The sequence below is a fragment of the Oryctolagus cuniculus genome, chromosome 10 (assembly GCF_051225735.1).
Source record: "Oryctolagus cuniculus isolate XC-2025 breed Fujian yellow rabbit chromosome 10, ASM5122573v1, whole genome shotgun sequence".
NCBI classification, from domain to species: Eukaryota; Metazoa; Chordata; class Mammalia; order Lagomorpha; family Leporidae; genus Oryctolagus; species Oryctolagus cuniculus.
This window is the reverse complement of record NC_142876.1, coordinates 78,845,712-78,867,771: the sequence shown is the minus strand read 5'-3', so window position 1 is coordinate 78,867,771 and position 22,060 is coordinate 78,845,712. Positions and strand designations below refer to the sequence as shown.

The window sequence follows — 22,060 nt, the reverse complement described above, 5'->3', positions numbered from 1 at the left end:
GGACTCCGGGATTGGCCAGGGATGGTGGGGTGCGCCACCGTGAGACAAGGGATTCTGCCGGGGCTGTTTAGTGCTGACTTTGACCAATTTGCAGGCTGCAGGCGGGAGCTTCTGAAAGCCATCTTGCCTCTGCAAAGGAGGAAGCCCGCCTGAAAAAATTAAAGCAACGCAGAGCAAAGCAAAGGGAATATGATGGAGACTAGCGGATTGCTGCTGGAAACCAGCCAGACTTCGCAGTCCGTCATTTGCTCCTGAATGAGCTTAGCTCCATCTACGCTGTGTGAATGACGAGATGGCTCAGGAAGGCTGCAGGGTGTGATAGGAGGCCTCCTCACTAACAGGGACTCCAGCCTGCCCAGGCCGACTGCCCCATAGCCCCGCCACGACACCGTCCCCAGAGACGACACGGCCAGCTCTCCACCAGGTCCGTGTGTGAGAGCCACGTCTCAGGTGCCAGATTCTGCCACGTATTCACAACCACTTCCCCCCTGCCTCGACCTCAAGTGGCACCTTAGACACTCACCAGAGTGGCCGCCTCTCTCCTCTCATTAAATGGTAGCTACATCGCAAAGGCAGGCTGGTCACGGGAGGTATGTTATTGTACACGCTCCAGAATATCTTTAAAAGAAAAACACTTTGCTTAGCAGCCCGGTATTGACTGCACCGCTAGATCATAAGATTAATGCATTATAGAAAAAAAAAAAACAAAACAGTGATTCTTACTTAGTACTATGCATTCAAAATAGGCTTTTCTCAGTATCCCTTCTAATTTTCTGTGAGAAAATGTAATGGCACATGAAAGAAAGTTCCTTGACATGGTAGGGCGGGTTCTGTGTTTTAGGAAGCTACGGTGATTAAGGAAGCATTCCTGGGTAACCCAACACATGAAACTGAGACGGCAATACACAACATCAGGACTGAAGTTAACAAACTGTAGTGTATTAGAGAGTTTTTGCTATACAGACTCTAGCTCTTCCTGTCACAAAATTAACTATACGAGATGACAGACACGTTAATCTGCTTCACTATAGGAACCATTTTATTATTTATATGCATCCCATAACATCATGTTGTAAATCCCAAATATATGTGATAAAATTTGCTTTTAAAAAAGAAATTATCAATTGACACAGGAGGAAAACGTGCATTTTCCTACTGTATAAATCAATGTTTATTTAAGTATATTAGGTTAACTTTAATTTGTAAGGAATTTAAACCTTTTTTATTTTTATTTTTTTTTTCTTTTTTTTTTTTTTTTTGACAGGCAGAGTGGACAGTGAGAGAGAGAGACAGAGAGAGAAAGGTCTTCCTTTTGCCATTGGTTCACCCTCCAATGGCCACCGCTGCAGCCGGCGCACCGCGCTGATCCGATGGCAGGAGCCAGGATCCAGGTGCTTTTCCTGGTCTCCCATGGGGTGCAGGGCCCAAGCACCTGGGCCATCCTCCACTGCACTCCCTGGCCATAGCAGAGAGCTGGCCTGGAAGAGGGGCAACCGGGACAGAATCCGGCACCCCAACCGGGACTAGAACCCGGTGTGCCGGCGCCGCAAGGTGGAGGATTAGCCTATTGAGCCACGGCGCCGGCCTTATTTTTATTTTTTAAAAGTTACACAGAGAGGAGGAAAAGCAGAGAGAGAGAGAGAGAGAGAGAGACAGAGAGAGAGAGGTCTTCCATCTGCTGGTTCACTCCCCAAACGGCCACAAAAGCCAAAGCTGGGCCCATCTGAAGCCAGGAGCTAGAAGCTTTTTCCAGGTCTCCCATGCAGGTGCAGGGGCCCAAGGACCTGGGCCATCCTCCACTGCTTTCCCAGGTCATAGCAGAGAGCTGGATAGGAAGTAGAACAGCCAGGACCTGAACCAGCGCCCATACAGGATGCCAGCACTGCAGGCGGCGGCATTACCCACTATGCCACAGCGCCAGTCACCCTTTTATATTCTTGAAGGGAAAATATTTTACATTTTGTATTTTTCTATAACTATTTTATTTTTTAAAGATTTATTTATTTATTTGAAAGTCAGAGTTACACAAATTGGAAGAGGAGAGAGGAAGGAAGGGAGGGGAAGAGGAGGGGAAGAGGAGGGGAGGGGGAGGAAGAGAGGAAGAGAGAGAGAGTGAGAGAGTGAGAGAGTGAGAGAGAGAGAGAGAGAGAATCTTCCATCCACCAGTTCACTCGCCAAATGGCCACAATGGCGGGGACTGGGCCAGGCTGAAGCCAGAAGTTTCTTCCAGGTCTCCCATGTGGGTGCAGAGGCCCAAGCACTTGGGCATCGTCTGCTGCTTTCCCAGATGCATTAGCAGGGAGTTGGATCAGAATGGAGCAGCCGGTCTTGAACTGGCGCCCATATGGGATGCCAGTGTCGCAGGCAGTGGCTTTACCCACTACGCCACAAAGTCAGCCCCCTAACTATTCTATTTGAGAGAGACAGACTATAATAGAGACAGCGTTCTCATCTGCAGGGTCACCTCTCCAAATACTGGCAACAGCTTAGGGCCAGAGCCAGGAGGTAGGAATGCAATCCAAGGCTCCCACAGGAGTGGCAGGAACCCAATTACTTGTACCATCAATGCTATCTCCCCCTCCCCACCCAGGGTCTCCATTAGTGGGTAGCTGGAGTCAGGAGCTGGAAATGGGAATTAAATCCAGGCACTCTGACGTGGGACGTGAGCATCTTAACCACTAGGCTAAATGCCGGTCTGGTCTTTGCATCTAATGCTCTAACACACACAGATTCTCAACAGTTATGGCTGAACTGTCAATGATACTTTGTGGTAAATGGATTGGCTTTATCCTAAAAAACAAAATCTAAATAGGACTCTGCCAGTGGTCTGACAGGTTAATGGTACCTAAGAAGCTTCCAGTACTGAGTATGTGTACTGCCCAGTGTTGAGTATGTGTATTTCTTTGTAACACACTGTGACTTCTCAGCCCCGAAGGAGTCTGTGATGATGTGGCTTCGGGACTGGGGGTGGAAGGAGGCAAAAAGGTGGTGATTCTTGGCTCTCCATCCTCCTCTGTCCCCTCCTAGAAGAACAGGGACCGGCTCAGCTGCTGAAGCAAGATGCTGCCCGTGACCAGGGAGTTAGACCACACGTTTGGGTCCTCAGAAAATCCACACCATGACTGTAACCCCAGGGGCAGCATGAGGAGGGAGGGCCTGGAGGAGTGGATCAGGCACGAGGGCAGAGCCCCTGGGGTGGCAGTCGTGTCCCCCTGAGAAGAGGAAGAGACCTAGCTCTCTCTCTGCCCTGCGAGAGCTCAGAACCACAGTCGCCTGTAAACCAGGAGGCAGGCCCTCACCAGAACCTGCCCATGTTGCCGCCATGACCTTGGACTTCCCATCTCCAAAACTATGACAAAGACTGGTGTGAGTGTGAGTGTGTGAGTGTGTGTGTGTGTGTGTGTGTATGGTGTTTCGTTTAAGCTGCCCATTCTATGGTATTCTATTACAAAAGCCTGAACCGACTCAGACACAGCAATGGGTCACATAAAAATGACAGCAACAGTAATCAAAACATCAACAAGTGACACCTCCTGAGCTGGCGCCTGTGCAAGGCTTTGCTCTATGAACTTTTCTGTTCGTGTGATCTGCACGATGACAGGGAATGGGGAGCATCCTTGCTTCAGAGACAGGGAAACTGCGGCACAGAGAGAGGCCTGGCCACGCGTCACTGTCTGGTCTGACCACTACGGTTAGGATGAGGCCACGGGGAAGGAAACATGTGCCAGACTGCTCGGAATGGGTTGTAGAATGAACACAGGACTGCTGTGCCGATGAGAACCATGCTCCGTGTGGTGAGGGAAGCAGTCAGAGTCTCCTAGAGGGTCTGAGAGAATGGGCTAAGTCCCAGAGCAATCAGACATTGTGGTGCAATGGGTTAAGCCATGGCTCGGGATGCCCATACCCCATCACAGGATCTGGTATGGAGTCCTGTCTCCACTTCCTTTTTTTTTTTTTTCTTTTAAAGATTTATTTATTTGAAAGTCAGAGTTGAAGAGAGGGAGGAAGAGAGGCAGCAAGAGCAAGACAGAGAGATCTTCCATTCACTGGTTTACTCCCCAGTTGGCCGCAATGGCCGGAACAGCACCGATCTGAAGCCAGGAGCCAGGAGCTTTCTCCGGGTCTCCCACGAAGGTGCAGGGGCCCAAGGGCATGGGCCATCTTCTACTGCTTTCCTAGGCCATAGTAGAGAGCTGGATCGGAAGTGGAGCAGCCAGGTCTCAAACTGGTACCCATATGGGATGCCGGCACTGAAGGCGGCAGCTTTACCTGCTACGCCACAGTGCCGGCCCCGGGCCTCCACTTCCAAAGCAGCTTCCTGATAAAGCACCTGAGAGGCAGCAGACGGAAGTCCAAGTGCTTGTGTGCCTGCCACCCACGTGGGAGACCTGGATGGAGTTCTGGCTTCTGGTTTCAGCCTGACCCATGCCCAGTTGTTTTGGGCATTTGGAGATGAACCAGTAGATAGAAGCTCCTCTCTCTGTCTCGCTCTCTCTCTGTCACTCTGCCTTTCAAGCAAATAAATAAATCTGAAGAGAAGAGAGGAGACTAAAGGAGAGAAAAGAAAAATGGTGCTGGGGCCTCCTGAACGAACTCACATGACAAACCTGACAGGTTGTTCACATCTGTTTTATGGGTGGGGGGAGCTGAAATGATTACAAAGGTGGTAACGATGAACTGTGGGATGGAAACTGAAGATAGAGGCCAGTGTATGGCACAGAGGGTTAAGTTGCTACCTGTGACACCGGCATCTCATGTGGGCGCCAGTTCGAGTCCCAGTTGCTCCACTTCTGAGCCAGCTCCCTGCTAGTGTGCCTGGGAAAGGAGAGGAAGAGGACGCAACTGCTTGGGCCCCTGCACCCTTATGGGAGACCTGGATGAAGCTCCTGACTCCTGGCTTTGGTCTGGCCCATCTCTGGCCATTGTGGCCATCTGGGGAGTGAACCAGTAGATGGAAGACTTCTATCTTCATCTCTCCCCTTGCCCCACCTCTGACTCTGCCTTTCAAATAGATAAATCTTCAAAAAACAAACTGAAGACAAAATCCCACAAGATGGTGGACCTACTGAGAACCCTCCTTGAACCCCTTCTGCGGAAAAGGTGTTCATGCAGGCGGAGCTGAAGGTAGATTTGCAGTAACAGCAGCTTCTCAGACAGGGGTCTGTCCTTAGGCACTGTCTATCCTATACATGTTCAACTAATAGAGGAAACGCCAGGACTGCACCAACATTTCAGTTTCAGTGGTGCAGGTGTGGACAGAGAGCACTGGAAAATGAAGCCGGGACACCTAAGGCCTTAGCCAGCATGCTATCAGTGTATATACTGCAGGTGCATCTTTCTCCCATCTTGAAAGCCACAGACCAGGTCCTGCAGTCACAGAGAGAGAGGGACCCCTGGTGAAGCCACTTGTCCTTCACTGAGATGTCCTCACTGCACCAGGTCCCGTGGTCAGCTTCACTCCAGCCTGAGTGCCCTGAGTCCCCTGCTACCACGTGGCAATGACTTCCACAGAAGTCATGGACAAAGTGACTCTAAAATGAAAACCCCTGCCTAAGGTAAAATCCAGGGGCCTTTGGAGCTGGCAAATGCCACGACGTCTCCTGAGAAGCATCCAGACCACAGCTCCTGCCCTCACCCCCCTGCCAACCTACCTGCTTCTCCTGCCCCAGAGATAAGGAAAACACTCCGAGGATCACTCGAAGCGCTGTAGCTTTAGAAGCGTCTCTTGAAAACCGAAACAAAATCAGATCACGGGTTTTGTTTGTCCTGACAAAACCGACAGGAAGAGATGACAACCCAACAAGACACAGCGAGGGCCTCAACTCTGATTTCAGTACTTATGCAAGCACATCTTGGCATGCTGGTGCATGAACACAAAACAGGAGCAAAGCATCCCACGATACCACTGAAAAGCGTCCCCTTTAAAATGTCTTGGCATGGAGCAGACCTGTTTCCTTGTTGCAAGCCTCACTGCATAGGGAGAACACCTGTTACCTGGGCTGAACAGTGAGGTCACTGACAGGCTCGGCAAAGCCTCAGCTCCTAAGACCCTCTTCCTCCCCTGCAGAGGCGAAAGGGCTCAATAATTTGGGATTTGACCCTAAGTCTTCTTAATGGAAACCACCTAAATTTCACCACAGATAAAACCCTAGAAATAGATTGCAAAAGCCATTGGCTTATAATTAATTCTACTTTGCTTGCAAAGTAGAAGTTGGAAGGAAAAGTAAACTGGGAACAATGTTTACTGACGATGGTTGAATGCTTTAAAAAAAAAAAAAAGCCTTAATGCACACCCAGAGACTGAAAGCAGTATTAAAGTTGGGTGTCAGTTAGCAGGCAGTCATGGCAGGGTGCTAAGCTGAGTACCTGGGGCACTGACTGTGCGGGAGGGGCAGCCTCTGGCCGTGGGAGTCCACTCCTCCAGCTGTGGGTTCCCCAGCATCACTCTGGCATCTCGCCTTGAGGAGCCAAGGCTCGGCCACGCCTGTCCAGTGGATACTTGGGATAACTCTTATAGGCCATACTGCTTCTGAACCCCAGGGGCCCCTTCTGTAGAGTGAGTATGGCACAGCAATCTCATTGGCTGATTTTCAGTTAAATACAAAGTGAAAATCCTGGGGAGGATTACATCAAGGGAGCAAGGTGGGGGGTTAGCACATGAAATATAGGGACCACTTGATAAATCCCCAATCTACTAGCTTTTAGTAAGATGATAATATTGGTAGCATTTTTTATTTTCATTTATTTGAAAGGTAGAGTGAAAAAGAAGGGAGAGAGATCTTCTACCTGCTGCTTCACTCTCTAAATGCCTACAACAGCTGGGGCTGGGCCAGGCTGAAGCCAGGATCCTGGAGCTCCACCCCACCTCCCAGGTAGGTGGCAGAAACACAAGCACTTCAGCCACCATGTACTGCCTCCCAGGATACGCACCAGCAGGAAGCTGGACTGGAAGTGGAGGAGGGACTTGATCCCAGGCACCCCCATGTTTTGGGATATCCCAGGCAGTGCTTAACTCCCTGCACCACAAAGCCCACTCCCCAGTCTCCGAGTTCTGACTGGAGCAGTTACGCCCCACCTGACAGTCTTCCGCCAAACAGGTCATCATTTATTGCTAGGAAAGCAGGGCTATTTCCTCCTCAACTTCCTACTGGAATGTTCTAAAGAAAAAGAATATCCTTGAAAATTCTGGAGAAGAAAGGATGCCCTGTGTGCACTGACAACAAAGTGGTACATTTGTTTTGTCAAACAAAACAGAAACAAATCCACCCAGCACACATACTTCAAAAAGCAAGAAAGAGATCCCAGACTGCTTCTGAGGGTCTTATAGTCAGGGTAGCAGGAGACTAGTAGTTCTTTGAAATATTAAACACCGATTTCTGCTCCTTAGGTGGTTCCAGTTGCCCGGGGGCTCCCCATCAACAGAATCAATGGTCTTTTCGGGGAGGTGGATAAACTCACAGCAGACTCAAAGCTCAGGGCTTCTCATCTGCAAGAGCTGGTACTTGACAGAGAAATGGGTTTTGCTTTGAATTCCAAAAGGGCTTGACTTTACTCTGAGTTGGGCGTTACAAGCTTGGAGTGAGGAGGGGAGCATGGCGGCCAGACCTTGGGAAGACTGGGAGAAAGCCCCTGGGGAGTCTGGGAAATCCAGAGCAGAATAGAGTGCACCCTGCCCCCTGCGTGCGGCCCACGAGGCTCCAAGCCCCCCACAGAAGACCCTCTTCCTGTGCACAGTAGCTAGGTCAGAGGACAGTGGGAAGGTGGCAGGGGTGATGCTCCTGCAGCCTAACAAAGTTCCTCTCATCCTGTCGGGGAGTGGGGTGGTGGCCAGTGACTCTAGGAACCCCAGCTGGGAGCAAGGCCACGGAAGGGCTGAGGATGGTCAATGAATACCCCAAGGACAGGAAGGAGCAGGTGCATCTCTGCAAATGCCACTTCCGGGGAGAGAGGAAGAGAGTGAACCTTTCCCCCTAGAACGATTTAAACTGGAAGAGACCACGTGCTCCATCCGAAGTGACCGATGTAAGATTCCGATTCACTCACCATTCCATTGTGTCCACTGCCATGAACAAACATGGTGGGTCACGGGCAGTGTGACTTCTGATACATGTCTGCATAACTGAGTTTTGATGATAGAATGGTGATCCCATTTTATATATGATGAACAAATGAAATCATGGACAAAGACTCCTGTTACATAAGATATTAGGTCTGTGCTAGACGTAACTACAAAGTAGATCCGGCTTCAGCTCCTTCTCTCTCGTTACACAGTGTGAGCTTCTCCCTCTCTCCCCTCGGCTCCGCCCCTTTACCCTCGTGGTTCATTCCAGGCTGTTCAACTGCAGCCACACCCCACTGTGGGCTGCCCTGGGTCCAGGGCAGTGAGCACTCTGAATCAATCTGTCCACCATCTTCCATTACCCACACTGACCTGAGAAACCTCTCCTTCTGAAAGAAGAACTTCACTTCCCCCAGGCTTGGGCACTCAATCAGTTACCCTAACTCAGCACCCTGCAGCGACAAGTCTCCTCCAGTCCAGAGGCCAGACTTTCAGAGTCGACATCCTAGGTAGCTCACTAGATGATTTTAGCAGACATGAGCAGGACATTCTGTCAATTTTAATAGACAGCATAGGTTGTGCATTTTCCGTGTATGATCAATGTGGCTGAACTTCCATTTGCAGAAGAAATATGACAATTCTGTTTCACGTAAATTTCAGTAAGAACTCAACTTACGGGAAATACTAGGAAGAACATAGCCCAGGAGGGCCGAATATGTGGAGATCTTGAAGATGATAACACAGATCGCTGGGCTTTGGGACAGAAAGCTGCAGAGTTCTCAAATGTGGGATTGCTGTCTGTGGCAGACATGGCTGAAGAATACTGGGGCAGGGATATGCTGTGGCATAGCAGGCAAAGCTGCTGCCTGCAGTACTGGCACCCCCCCATGGGCACCAGTTCAAGTCCCGTTGCTCCTCTTCTGATCCAGCTCTCTGCTATGGCCTGGGAAAGCAGTGGAGGGTGGCCCATGTCCTTGGGCTCCTGCACCCACGTGGGAGACCTGGAAGAAGCTCCTGGCTTCAGAATGGGCCAGCTCTGGCCTTTGTGGCCATTTGGGGAATGAACCAGTGGATGGAAGTTCTCTCTCTCTCTCTCTCTGCCTCTGCCTCTGCCTCTGTCTCTGCCTCTGCCTCTCTTTAACTCTGCCCTCCTAATAAATAAATGAATCTTAAAAAAAAAAAAAATACTGAGGCCCAGGGAGCCTCCCCTGGCCAATCACACGTGGTAGGTAGCTCTTTCCTCTCCCACAGGGGAGACTGGCCTTGCTCAGAAGCCAGGTTCTGTACTGCACCCTCTGAAGATGCAAAAACTTGGGAAAAACGTGGAAAATCTGCACACGTTCAGGAAAGAGTAAAAGGAACCAGTAAGCCTCTGGAACACACACCTAACTGCAAAGTGGAATTTTCCAAGAAAGACAGGAAAGTAGGAAATAAATTTAATGCCCAACAGGCAGAATTATTGTTGGCCTGGAGGAGAGTGTCCTCAGCAGGGGCTGCTGGGTCCTGGGGAGGCCACACCTCTTCCGCTGTGCAGTCAGCAGGGAGTGGACTGAACAGAAGTGGAATTCCAGTACCAGGGACACCACAGGGCTGGCTCTTTGCACTGGCTGTGGGGCCACTCACCTCCCAGCCTCAGTCTCCCCAGCTAATAAATTCTTTCCCCACCCCAGCAACTTGGATTGCTAAAGGGCCTTAAAGTATAAAAAGACACGAATGTCTTGGTGTAAAGCAATCACTAACAACGCATGATTCTTACATTTCATCCAAGCACAAATGTGGCAGGGAGTGTGGCAATCAGCAGAGAGAGAGGGGAACAAAGAAGGGCATATCCTGGGGCGGCGCTGTGCTGTAGTGGGCTAAGCCTCTGCCTGCAGTGCCGCCATCCCCTGTGGGCGCTGGTTCATGTCCCGTCTGCCCGTCTTCCGATGTAGCTCTCTGTTAATGGCCTGCGAAAGCAGAAAACTGTCCTAGTGCTTGGGCCCCTGCACCTGTGTGGGAGACCCGGAAGAAGCTCCTGGCTCCTGGCTCCAGATTGGCCATTTGGGGAGTGAACTAGCAGATGGAAGACCTTCCTGTCTGTCTCTGTCTCTGTTTCTCTCTCTCTCTGCCTGTAGCTCTACCTCTCAAATAAATAAAATCTTAAAAGAAAAGGGCATGTCCTCAAGTGACTTTAAAATCAGCACCCAGGCTATTCCTTTAGTACTAAGTACTATTCAAGAGATGCCAGGGCCACTCACAGGCAGAAGTCCCAAAAGTCAGTGGTAAGTTAAATTCGGTTTCACAAGCAGTTGGCATTCGTGTAATCTGGGTGTGACTACTTGAGACCAACAGCCTAGAAGCAGTGGTATGTGGTCTTCTGATAGAAAACATGAAAGGGAATTAGATGAGTTTCCAGAGAGTAGCATTTGACCTGCTGGTTAAGGTGCTGGTTGGGACGCCTGCATCCCACACTGCCCTGGGTTTGAGCCCCAGCTCTGCTCTCAACTCCAGCTTTCTGCTAATGCAGACCCTGGGGGTCAGCAGTGACAGCGCAAGTAACTGGGTTCTTGGCCCCCGATGTGGGAGACCTGGATTGAGTTCTAAGTTCCCGGCTTCAGCCTTTACCAGCCCTAGTCATTGAGGGCATGTCGGGAGTGAACTAGTGAGTGAATGGGAACTCTCTCCATCTACACCCCCCTCAAATAAATGAAAAATTTTAAAAATTCAAAAATGTATCTCCCACTAAAAGCAGGCAACTGGTGGCAGACGAGTTTACCATTATTGCTAGGTACTTACTATGCACTTTTTACTTCGTTGTACCATTTCATTCCCACACAACAGCATCGTGTAATTGCTAGCATGATTCTTCCCATCTTACAGATGAGCAAACTGAGATACAGAGAGGCTGAGGAACTTGTCCAAGCTAGCAAAGGGCCAGCTGTGGGCCAGGAAGCCAGGCAGTGTCACTGCCCCACACTCTAGCCCATGCCATAGCTGAGGGTTGGGATCTAGTCACACTTTAGTAAAAGCCAGCCACATCTGAGGGCTTACTAAGTGCCAGGCACTACAAAGAACCCTTGCTGAGCTCTAGGGAGCAAGCTGTATTGTTAGCTCGGGGGAAAAGGCGGGCAGAGACACCAGAGGTGGAAGCCACATCCTGACCACTCAGCGCAGTTTTCTCAACCGATCTTTCACCATTGTCCTTCCTCACCCCATCCCCACCCCCTGGCTGAAAGGACCCCTTCTCCCAGTCATCCTGGAAGAAACGTTCTCTAGGATTTATTTAATTATTTGAAAGGCAGGAGAGAGAGAGAGAGAGAGAGAAAAGATGGGAGAGACAGGGATCATCCATCTTCTGGTTCACTACCCAAATGGTCGTGACGGCTGAGGCTGGGCCAAGTGGAAGTCAGGAGCCTGGAACTGCACCCAGCTCTCCAGTGTAGGTGGCAGGGTCCCAAGCACTTGGGCCATCATCCACTGCCTTCCCAGGTGCATTAGCATGGAGCTGGATCAGAAGCAAAACAGCCAATACTGGAACCAGGGTGCATATGGAATGCCAACATCACAGGCACTGCCTTAACCAGCTGTGCCCCAACGCCAGCCCTACCCCAGATGAAGTTCTAACAGCACAAACTATACTTGCTTATGGACTGTGTGTTCATGTTCTATCTATAACAAGAGGAAGAGGTGCTCACCTACCCCCCAAGAACCAATTTTTGCCGCCACTGAGAACTGTGGTTACTGCTGAGTGTGCTACAACACAGCAAAGTGGCTCATTGGCAAATTTCTCATTCATTCCTTCAATATTTACTACATGAAAGGGTAGGGATGCAACAGACTGCAGACCCATGATTCCATTTATATGAAGCTCAGTAACAGGAAAAATCAATGGAAGGTGTCGGCAACGAGAGCAGGGGCTGCTTCTTGAGGAGGGGTCTGTGGGGAAGGGGGCCTGAAGAACTTCTCTGGTGCAGAATGATGGACATTTTTTGACCTCCCATCTGTGTGATGGTCACAGGTGTGTATACCTTTGTCAAAACTTACACATAAGAAACTGCATATAAACTATATTGCAATAAAATCCAGGTTTAAGGAAAGCATGTCCTGGAGTGCCAGCCCAGGCATTTTTTTTTTTTTCAAAGATTTATTTGAGAGGTAGAGTTACACAGAGAGAGAGATCTTCCATCCACTGGCTCATTCCCTAAGTGGCTGCAACAGCCAGAGCTGGGCCAGACTGAAGCCAGGAGGCAGGAGCTTCCTCTGAGTCTCCTGGGAGGGTGGCAGGGGCGCAAGCACCTGGGCCATCTTTTGCTGCTTTCCCAGGCCACAGCAGAGAGCTGGATAAGAAGTGGAGCAGCCAGGTCTTGAACTGGTGCCCACACGGGATGCTGGTACTGCAGATGGCAGCTTGCCCTGCTACGCTACAGCACTGGCTCTGGTCTGGGCACTTTACTAAAGATGCCAACACATTGCTGGGCCCTGACGTCTAACCCAGGACTGTGTGTTATCCAGTTGGGGCAGGAAGAACAAGTCAGTCCCCACTTCCGACTTCACCGCTGTGGGCCCCAGGATCCCACACACAGCTCTGAGGATCCGGTGTCGTCACAGCAGAGTGGGAAAAACCCCAATGCATCTTTCAAAAGAGCAGGCAGCTCTGAGGGCTTCACTCAAGGACCAGCCTTATGATCGAGTGCTCTGAGGGTCACCCAATGGGTGCTGGGAGGCGGGAGCTCAGGTCCAGAACCTCACACCCAGGGGACTCCAGGGGAAGCCTCTCCCCAACTCGGTGCAGCAGCCCGCGAATCCCCCAGCTTTGGGCCTGATTCTGGGATGAGGGGCTGGAAGGGGATCTCGGTGCGACTTCTGCCTGTGAGAGGCTGCCGGACAGAATGACCTACATGCCAATCTGCCGGGCCTTCTGCCACGTGAAGTGACTTAGGGACACACGGGAAAACTATCTGAAATCTGACCCTTCCAGAAAATTGATGGACATGTGGTCAGTCCAAGTCTGAAGCAGCCCTTTTCAAAAAAGAGGCAGAGGGGCCGGTACTGTGGCTCACTAGGTTAATCCTCTGCCTGTGGTTCTGGCAACCCATATGGGTGCTGGGTTCTAGTCCCGGTTGCTCCTCTCCCAGTCCAGCTCTCTGCTGTGGCCTGGGATAGCAGTGGGATGGCCCTGCATCTGCATGGAAGACCAGGAAGAGACCCTGGCTCCTGGCTTCAGATCGGCATAGCTCCAGCCATTGTGGCCATTTGGAGAGTGAACCAATGGAAGGAAGACCTTTCCCTCTGTCTCTTTCTCTCACTGTCTGTAAACTCTACTGGTTAAATTAAAAAAAAAAAAAAAAAAAAGCAGAGAGAGAGAGAGAGAGAGGTGGGGGCAAGAACTGACAGAGAATTCTCATCTGCTGGTCTACTCCCCAGATGCCTGCAACCAAGCCAGGAGTTGGGGCCTCAATCCAGGTTTCCCTCCTGGGTGGCAGGAATCCAATTACTGGAGCCGTCACCTGCTGCTTCCCAGGGTGCACTTTACCAGGAAACTGGAATCAGGAGTGGAGCTGGGAATCGAACCCAGGAACCCCCATATGGGAGGTAGGCCTCTTAACTGGCCTTTCAACCTCTGGGCCAAACGTCTACCCTTCTAGTAGCCCTTTCCCAGGCCATACGCAGTGTGTTATTATACTAGACGTGAGGAGAAACTTGACAGAATTTGCTATTGGAGAAAATAGGAGCATGATCCACTACATAAACCAGTTTTCAGAAAATGGTCACCCTCCGGGCCAGCGCTGTGGTGCAGCAGGTTAAAGTCCCAGCTTGCAGTGCTGGCATCCCACATGGGCGCCAGTTTAAGTCCCGGCTGCTCCACTTCCAATCCAGCTCTCTGCTATGACCTGGGAAAGCAGTAGAAGATGGCCCAAGTCCTTGGGCCCCTGCACCCACATGGGAGACCCAGAGGAGGCTCCAGGCTTTGGATCAGCTCTGCTCTGGCTGCTGCTCTCTCTCTAGCTCTACCTCTTTCTGTAACTGTCTTTCAAATAAATAAAATAAATCTTTAAAAAAAAGAAAATGGTCACGCTCTGAGTTGGTGACATCTGCTGAGAACCTGTCACGCGCCAGCTACCCTGCTAAGCATGGTGCAAACACGATCGTACTGAACCCTCCCAGGAAGCTGCGCAGGGAGCTGCTCTTTCTCTAGAAATTGTACAGAAACAACAGGGTTGCTTGATCCATGCCGAATGTAGGGTAATGGAGTCTAAGGCAAGGCAGCAGACTGGGCAGAGACCCCCGACCTCCATGCTCCACGCTGTCCTGCTCTCCCCTTGTGACCTCTGTACTGTCCATGGCCCTGCACCTGCGGGGAAGAGCAGCACAGATAACGTGTGGCAGAGATGGAGTCTCAACAGGGGCACAGCAAACTGGCCTCAAAACCTTCGTCCCGTGCCACCGTGGTCGGCTTCTGGCGCAGGCCCGTGCAAGGTGCAGGTGGCGGAGACTGTACTAAAATGCACCACAGAGCCCAGGCCAGAGCAGACCCCTCCGGGAAGGGGCTGCAGGCACACTGGTGGTTTCCAAGGTGGGGGGTGGGGTGGGGGAATGCCCAGTGCACCCCTCTCCTGCTCTTACCTGTACTGTCTCCACTGTGTAGATTTTCTTCAGGTTCGACGCACACTCGGCCGCCGTGGCACCAGGGAGGGACCTGAGAAAACCAAGCCCAAGGACAAAGACACAAACAGAACGAGTCGTCACTGGAAGGTTCCACCACCCCACTCTGAGGACTTAATGCAACTCAGGTCTAAAACGACAGGTGGGGCAGCTCCAAGAAGCCAGGCCGAATTTAGAATGTAAAATCTCAACTCTGGGAAGTCGTGCCGGCAGGTGAATTCTGCAACACTTGACTAGGAAACGAGAAAACCTACGTCAGAAAGGTGTCAGAAACTTCCAGAATCACATTTTTAAAAAAATAAGGCAAATCACCCAGTAACACTCTGGCTTTTTGCCTAGGACTTTAGAAGAGAAACTGCTTCTGGTACGGATGGCAATGAGACGCAACGTCTTGACCTGGTGATCTGAGTGGCACTCTGATGGTAAACACGCACCCACTCTTGAGAAACAGCGTGGCCCCTCACCTACTTTCAGAAACCCTGACTTGGCAAAGTCAGCTTTGGCTTCATCCGAATCTGCACGCGTTTCCCAAACGCTGGCCTTTGGAAACGACTTGCTGTTGTTTCGCGAGCTCTGCTGAACTTGCTGGCCACAAGGCATTCGGCTTTAGTTTGCTACACATTCCACTAGATGGCAACATACTACAGGCTTAGTCACCAGAAAAGCCATGCAACCAAACCAGCTTTATAACGAGTGCCATTATTTCCTGGGATCGGGAGGGAAATGACCACGTCTTGTGATCTTTAGATGTGTAGGCCCGGTTGCTGCTGCCTTTTCTTTCTCCCTGTACCGACCCAGCAGTCTGTACTCAAGAACATCGGGATCCAGGATAGCAAGCCTAAGAGACGTTTCACCACACGGATCTGGCTTGAAAGCCCCTGGGGAGACGTAACCCTTGCAAGTGAAATCCTAAAAGAGACAGTGTGTACTGGTCATGGGCACCCAGGGACACAACCTGCAGAGACCCGCAACACAGTGGACTTTTTGCAAGGCTACAGGCAATCATGAACTGCCCACTGGCTCAGAGGCAGGGGCAATGGGTGGCAAAGCACCATGCTCCTTGAACTATGGGCTGAGGAATGCACCCCAGGTGTTGCACCGGAGCACAGATCCCTCTTCTAGAGGTCATAATAATGGATTACTCTGGGGGCAAAGGGGCCCTCGCTGGGCAGGTGAAGTCCACTAAGTAAATGGACACCAAAGCACTGTGGTTCCAGCTCTTCCGTGGTTGTCTGTACACTTGCTGGACATCACTTTTAAAAAGCAAATCGGCAGTCACCACCAGGACTGCATTTTGCTGCCAGATCTGAGGCCTAAAATAACTGTTGCACAGTGTGGTGAAGAGCAGGTGCTCCATAAACACTCTGCTAAGAACACTGGATAGGGGCTGGTACTGTGGCCTAGCAGGTAAAGCCATAAGGACTCCGGTTCGAGTCCCTGCTGCTCTACTTCTGATCCAGCTCTCTGCTATGGCCTGGGAAAGCAGTAGAAGATGGCCCAAGTCCTTCGGCTCCTGCACCCACGTGGGAGACCTGGAAGAAGCTCCTGGCTCCTGGCTTTGGATCAGAACAGTTCCAGCCGTTCCAGCCAATTGAGGAGTGAACCAGTGGACTGAAGACCTCTCTCTCTGCCTCTGCCTCTCTGTAACTCTGCCTTTCAAATAATAAATAAATAAATCTTAAAAAAAAAAGAACACTAATAGAATCCACCATCTGCAGGGATCCAAGGGTATCAGCACCACTGAAGAACCAATCTGGATAAATGCAGAGGTTTATGCCCTTTTCTGGGCTTAATTCATAAAAAGATTAGGGAGGAAACTAAAAACATACCTGAACTTTTTCTGACTAGATTATTATATGAAAAACCCATTGTTTTTAGATGGAAAATCTACCGGCATTTATTCCAATACTAATTTTTCTTCCTTTGAAAGGTTGAGCTGACTGCTCCCCAAACACGCCCAGCAAATCAATTCATGGACTCTCACATAGGAGTATACAGACGGCTCCTTCCCTAACTCTGGGGTGTGTGTGTATGTGTGTATATATATATATATATAATGTGTGTGTGTGTGTTTATGGGAAGGGAGGAGGTACTTCCAATTTTTTTTCTTAAGATCGATTTATTTAATGGGAAGAGTGTCAGAGAAAGAGAGACAGAGAGACAGATCTTCCATCTGCAAACTTCAGTACCCAAATGGTCACAATAGCCACATCTGGACCACAGTGAAGCCAGCAGCCAGGAATTCCATCCAGGTCTCCCATGTGAGTGGCAGGGGCCCAACCACTTGGGCCGTCTTTTGCTGCTTTCTCAGGTGCATTAGCAAGGAGCTGGATCAGAAGTGAAACAGCCAGGACTCAAAACAAGTGCCCCAATATGAGATGCCAGTTTTGTAAGCAGCAGCTTAAGCCACTGTGCCACAATGCCAGCACCCTTTACTAAATTTTTTTTAAAGATTTATTTATTTACTTGAAAGCCAGAGTTACACAGAAGAGAGGAGAAGCACAGAGAAAGAGAGAGAGGTCTTCTATCCACTGGTTCACTCCCCAATTGACTGCAATGGTCAGAGCTGTGCCAATCTGAAGCCAGGAGGCAGGAGCTTCTTCCGGGTCTCCCACATGGGTGCAGGGGCCCAAGGACTTGAGCCATCATCCACTGCTTTCCCAGGCCAAAACAGAGAGCTGGATTGGAAGTGGAGCAGCCAGGTCTCAAACTGGCACCCATATGGGATGCCAGTGCTTTAGGCCAGGGCATTAACCTGCTGTGCCACAGCGCCAGCCCTACCCTTTACTAACTTTTAAGTTGTGCTTCAATTAAGGATGGTTAAGAATGAGGCAATTTCATCTTAAGTGTTAAAGTGATCTTATGGATAGGATTAATTATCTGGTAATAATAATAGATACAATTAAAAGGAGTGAATATCCAACATGGGAAGAAATCCACACATGTGACTCCTAGAATGACAACTGCTTTAAATTGCACTCTGACCTCAGGATCAGCCCTTAAGGCATTCTGGTCTGGCTGAAAAGCCCATGAGAGCATTTCAGGCAAGGAAAGCCAAGATACTGAGGCAAAAAAAAAAATGTCCTACATGAAGGACCTCTGTGAGTGAGACCCCAATGGAAATAAGTGGTCATCAAAGAAGAATGTAATTTTCTCTGAAGGGAGGAGAGAACTTCCACTTTGCTTATGGCCTTGTCTAAATACTGAAGGAGTTTCTGGATTTAAAAGGCTTCCATAGCCTAGGCAGCTCATATCAAGAGCCTTGGGTGATCACCGATGTCATACATAAGAGTGTTAACTATTAAACTAACAATAAAAGTCATTGTGCACTAACTTCCCATGTAGGATCTCTGTCCTCAAAGAGTTGTATTATAATTATGTCTAAGTGCTCCCAAAAGATATATCATTCTTGGGTGCTTCACCAAAGTTTATTAAGTTTCTAAAAAAAAAAAAAAAAAAAAAAAAAGGAAGTGAAATTAACTTCAAGATGCAATGAGTTTGAACAGCCCTTGTCTCAACTATTGAAGAACAGGTTCTTTTTTGCTTTATTTTGTTTAATTGTTTTTTTTTTTTACTGTGCAAATTATTAAACTGTTTACTTAGTAGAGAGTTGGTCTTATGTGTATAAAATTAATTGAAAATGGATCTTAGTGGAGAATGGGACTGGGAATGGAAGAGGGAGGAGGAGTAGTGGGAGAGTGGGTGGCAGGGCAGATATGGTAGGAAGAATCACTATATTCCTAAAGTTGTACTTATGAAATGCAGGAAGTCTGTATTCCTTAAATAAAAGGTTTCTTGTGGGGGGGGGATAAAAATCAATCAATCAATCAATAAATAAATAGAAAGAAAGAAAGAAAAAAAGAATGAGGTAATTTAAATTCTCATTCGTATAGCATCATGCCAATTTAAGCAACCACAATGTGAAGATAATACCATTAAACCCAGAAAAAAAGTCACTGAAGAACAGTGCTTGACGTGCCTCTCTTAAAAGCCTCTGCCCCCCACTTTTGGTCTTTTGCTTGCATTCCCGAAGAGGAGACAATCACGTATGTCATTCAGGTTCCCTTCCCTTCACTGTTCAAGGTTTTCCAAGAAACTGAGTGTCCAGAGGCCAAGGAAGAAATCTCTAGAATGAAACAACGAGGGGCCGGCACTGTGGCGCAGCAAGTTAACACCCTGGCCTGAAGCGCTGGTACCCCATATGGGCGCCAGTTCAAGACCTGGCTGTTCCATTTCCGATCCAGCTCTCTGCTATGGCCTGGGAAAGCAGTAAAAAATGGCCCAAGTTGTTGGGCCCCTGCCCCCGCATGGGAGACCCAGAAGAAGCTCCTGGCTCCTGGCTTCGGATTGGCACAGCTCCGGCCGTTGCGGCCAATGGGGGAATGAACCATCGGACGGAAGACCTCTCTCTCTCTCTTTCTGCCTCTCCTCTCTCTGTGTAACTCTGACTTTCAAATAAATAAATCTTAAAAAAAAAAAAAAAAGAATGAAACAATGAGGCAGTGATTCCTAGTGTAAGACAACAATGCCAGCAGCAGATATGTAGAAGGGTGCTACAAAATGTTCGCGGGAAACTGCATTAAAATATGTCTATGTTGGTGCAAACAAATACTTGAAACCCACACACATGTTGCATGGACTTCCTGAAGACACCACAGATGTACTAAGCTCTTGCTACTGCGATGAGCACTTGGCCTCCATTGCATTCCTGCACCCTTACCATGCAACTGTCAATATTACCTACACTGCTTTGCTGAGGAATTTGGGCTCACCAAGGTTCAGTAATGCACCCACAGCCACAGATACGTGTTCCAGCAACACATGACCCATCTGCCACCTCCTGCTCTTACACGCTTACACTGTTAAATGGGCTTTCCCAGCTGACTCCTGGCATATTCTCATGCTGAGTCTCATTTAAAAATTGTTTTCTTAAAAAAAAAATGTATTAGAGGGGCTGGCACCATGGCATAGTATGCTAAGCCTCCACTTGTGGCACCAGCATCCCACTTGTGGCGCCGGTTCTAGTCTCGGCTGCTCCACTTCTGATCCAGCTCTCTGCTATGGCCTGGGAAAGCAGTAGAAGATGGCCCAAGAGCTTGGGCGCCTGTACCCACATGGAAGACCTGAAAGAAGCTCCTGACTCCTGACTTCAGATTGGGCCAGCTCCGGCTATTGCAGCCAACTGGGGAGTGAACCAGTGGATGGAAGACCTTTCTCTGTCTTCCTCTGTCTGTAACCTCTCAAGTAAACCTCTGTCTGTAACCTCTCCAGTAAACAAAACATTTTTTGAAAGTTTTAAAAAATGTATTAGAAAGGCAAAAAAAAAAAAAAAGAGAGAAAGACAAAAACAAGGAGCCCCCATCCATGGTTGACTCCCCCACTTGGGCAGGGGCTGAAAACCCAAGCCAGGCCTCTCCGAGGGGTGGCAGGAACCTAATTTCTTGGACCCATATTGCTGCTTCCCAGAGTCTACGCCAGCAGGAAGCTGCAGTCCTGAGCTGGAGCTGGGAACCAAAGGCGGGTACTCCAACATGGGACATGGGCACCGACCGCTGCCCCTGCTGCCCCTGCTGCCCCGACTGCCAGACCAAATCTCACCCCTGAATCTCATCTGTATTTGCAACATTATAACCCTATGATTTGCTTAGAGAAAACAATACAAGGAGTCTCTGAAAAGCTTCTGGTAAACGTGTATTATGAAAAAACTATGCAGACATCTCAAGACATCTCTGCACCCCAAATAAACTTATCCTTTAATTCCATTTTCCCACAACCTCTTTGAAGTGGCTCATACGGAGAGAGTCTTTCCATTGGAGCAGGGCAGGGAGTGTCATGCGCAAAGACACCTCTCCTTGATGGATCAAGACCTCAGGGCACTGACGGACCACGGCTTGGGAGGAGGCGCAAGTTCCCTAGAAGCTCAGTTTCCTAACTTCTTCCTGCAGGAGGCGAGACTCCCTGCTCTGAAGGTTCCTTCCTGCTTCCGGAAGTTCCATTAACTGCTGGCCAGTTTCATGGACACTCAGGTTTCAAAGCAAACAAAACAACGTTGTCAGAGCGACCACAATAGCTAATGGTTGGCTGGCTGGCCGAGGGCGGGAAGACAAGGCGCTCTTCAGGGAGCCAGATCTGATTCTGACAGTCACTGGAATGCACTGATTCACCAAAATCCCAGGGCTGAACCTCAGACTTCTTTCACAAGCAAAAGTGGGCCATGTGCATAGAATCAAGGTGAGCAGGGCGAGCGAGCTGAGATTGTTCTCTGGTCTGCCTGTGATCGGCTCAGGCTGTACTGGACTCACTGATGACAGGTGCAGCCAGAAGCAGTCGTCTACTGTTTGTTGTGTTTCTTATAGTGCTGCAGGCTGTGCCTGGGCAGACTGCGCCCTCGGCAGCTGGCGGCCTCTCCTCTGCTCCCTGTCACTCCAACAGTCAGCTGCAGCAGCTGGCAGGTAACGGCTTGTGAGGCAGCTCAGTGAAAGAGACACTTGTACCGGTGGCACGCAGTCTGCATCTTATCTTGAAGATAAGTGTATATAGGAAGTCTCTTATCTTTAAACGAAGTCATTCTAGTTCATTCATGCTGCACACCTTAATTTCCCAACAGAATCCTACCTGAGCTCGCTCTCTGCAGACCAAAGGCGCTCATCTGGAGGCGATGTGTCCCCCCCAGAGAACATCTGGCCACATCTGGAGACCCTGTTGGTTGTCCTAGTGGAGGGGCTTCTTCTGGCACATAGAGGCTGAGGGGGCTGCTGGACGTCCCCCAGTACCCAAGACAGCCCCGCCACAGGGATGACCTAGGACAAAATGCCAGAAGCATGCTGGCCCGGAAACCCTGCGGCGGACACTGACAGTGGTCTCCAAGACCGGAGACACACAGCAGATTCTAGCTGCTGGGGATCTCTCCAGACAGGGCCTTGGTCCCCATGGTACTCCTGTTCCGGAACCAACATCCCTGCTCTAGGAACTCTCAGGCTCCTGAAGGCGGTGAAACAATGGTCAGATCCTTCCTACTCATGTGGGAGGGACGAGACGGAAAAGAAAAGCCAAGAGGGGAATACACAGCCCGCCTCCCACTCCTTGGGTTTCATACCTGTGAACTCAGATGACTCAAGTGACTTGGATGGGAAATATTTGGGAGAAAAAATTGCATCTGTACCAATTCTTAGTTTTTTTTCGTCTTGTCTCTATCCCTGACAAATACAGTTTAATGATCACTTAAATAGTATTAGGCATTATAAGAGGTGACTTAACATATACTGGAGGTTGTATGTAAACAGTACACTGTTACATATGGGACTTGAATGACTAGGGGGTTTGCTATGGAGCTGGTCCAGACTCAGTCCCACCTAGATA

The 22,060-nt window shown here is 49.5% G+C and overlaps 1 protein-coding gene across 2 annotated transcripts in view; it reads right to left on the bottom strand.

Moving 5' to 3' along the window:
• Positions 1–22,060, bottom strand: part of EIF4E3 (eukaryotic translation initiation factor 4E family member 3) — a 54,984-nt gene that overhangs the window by 21,055 nt on the left and 11,869 nt on the right. For both annotated transcript variants that reach the window (XM_089305437.1, XM_051852216.3), the window contains exons 2-3: positions 14,663–14,735; positions 524–618 (exon numbers count right to left, since the gene is read on the bottom strand). In XM_089305437.1, the coding sequence (XP_089161563.1) occupies positions 524–618; positions 14,663–14,735 (168 nt within the window). The remainder of the gene's footprint in view (positions 1–523; positions 619–14,662; positions 14,736–22,060) is intronic.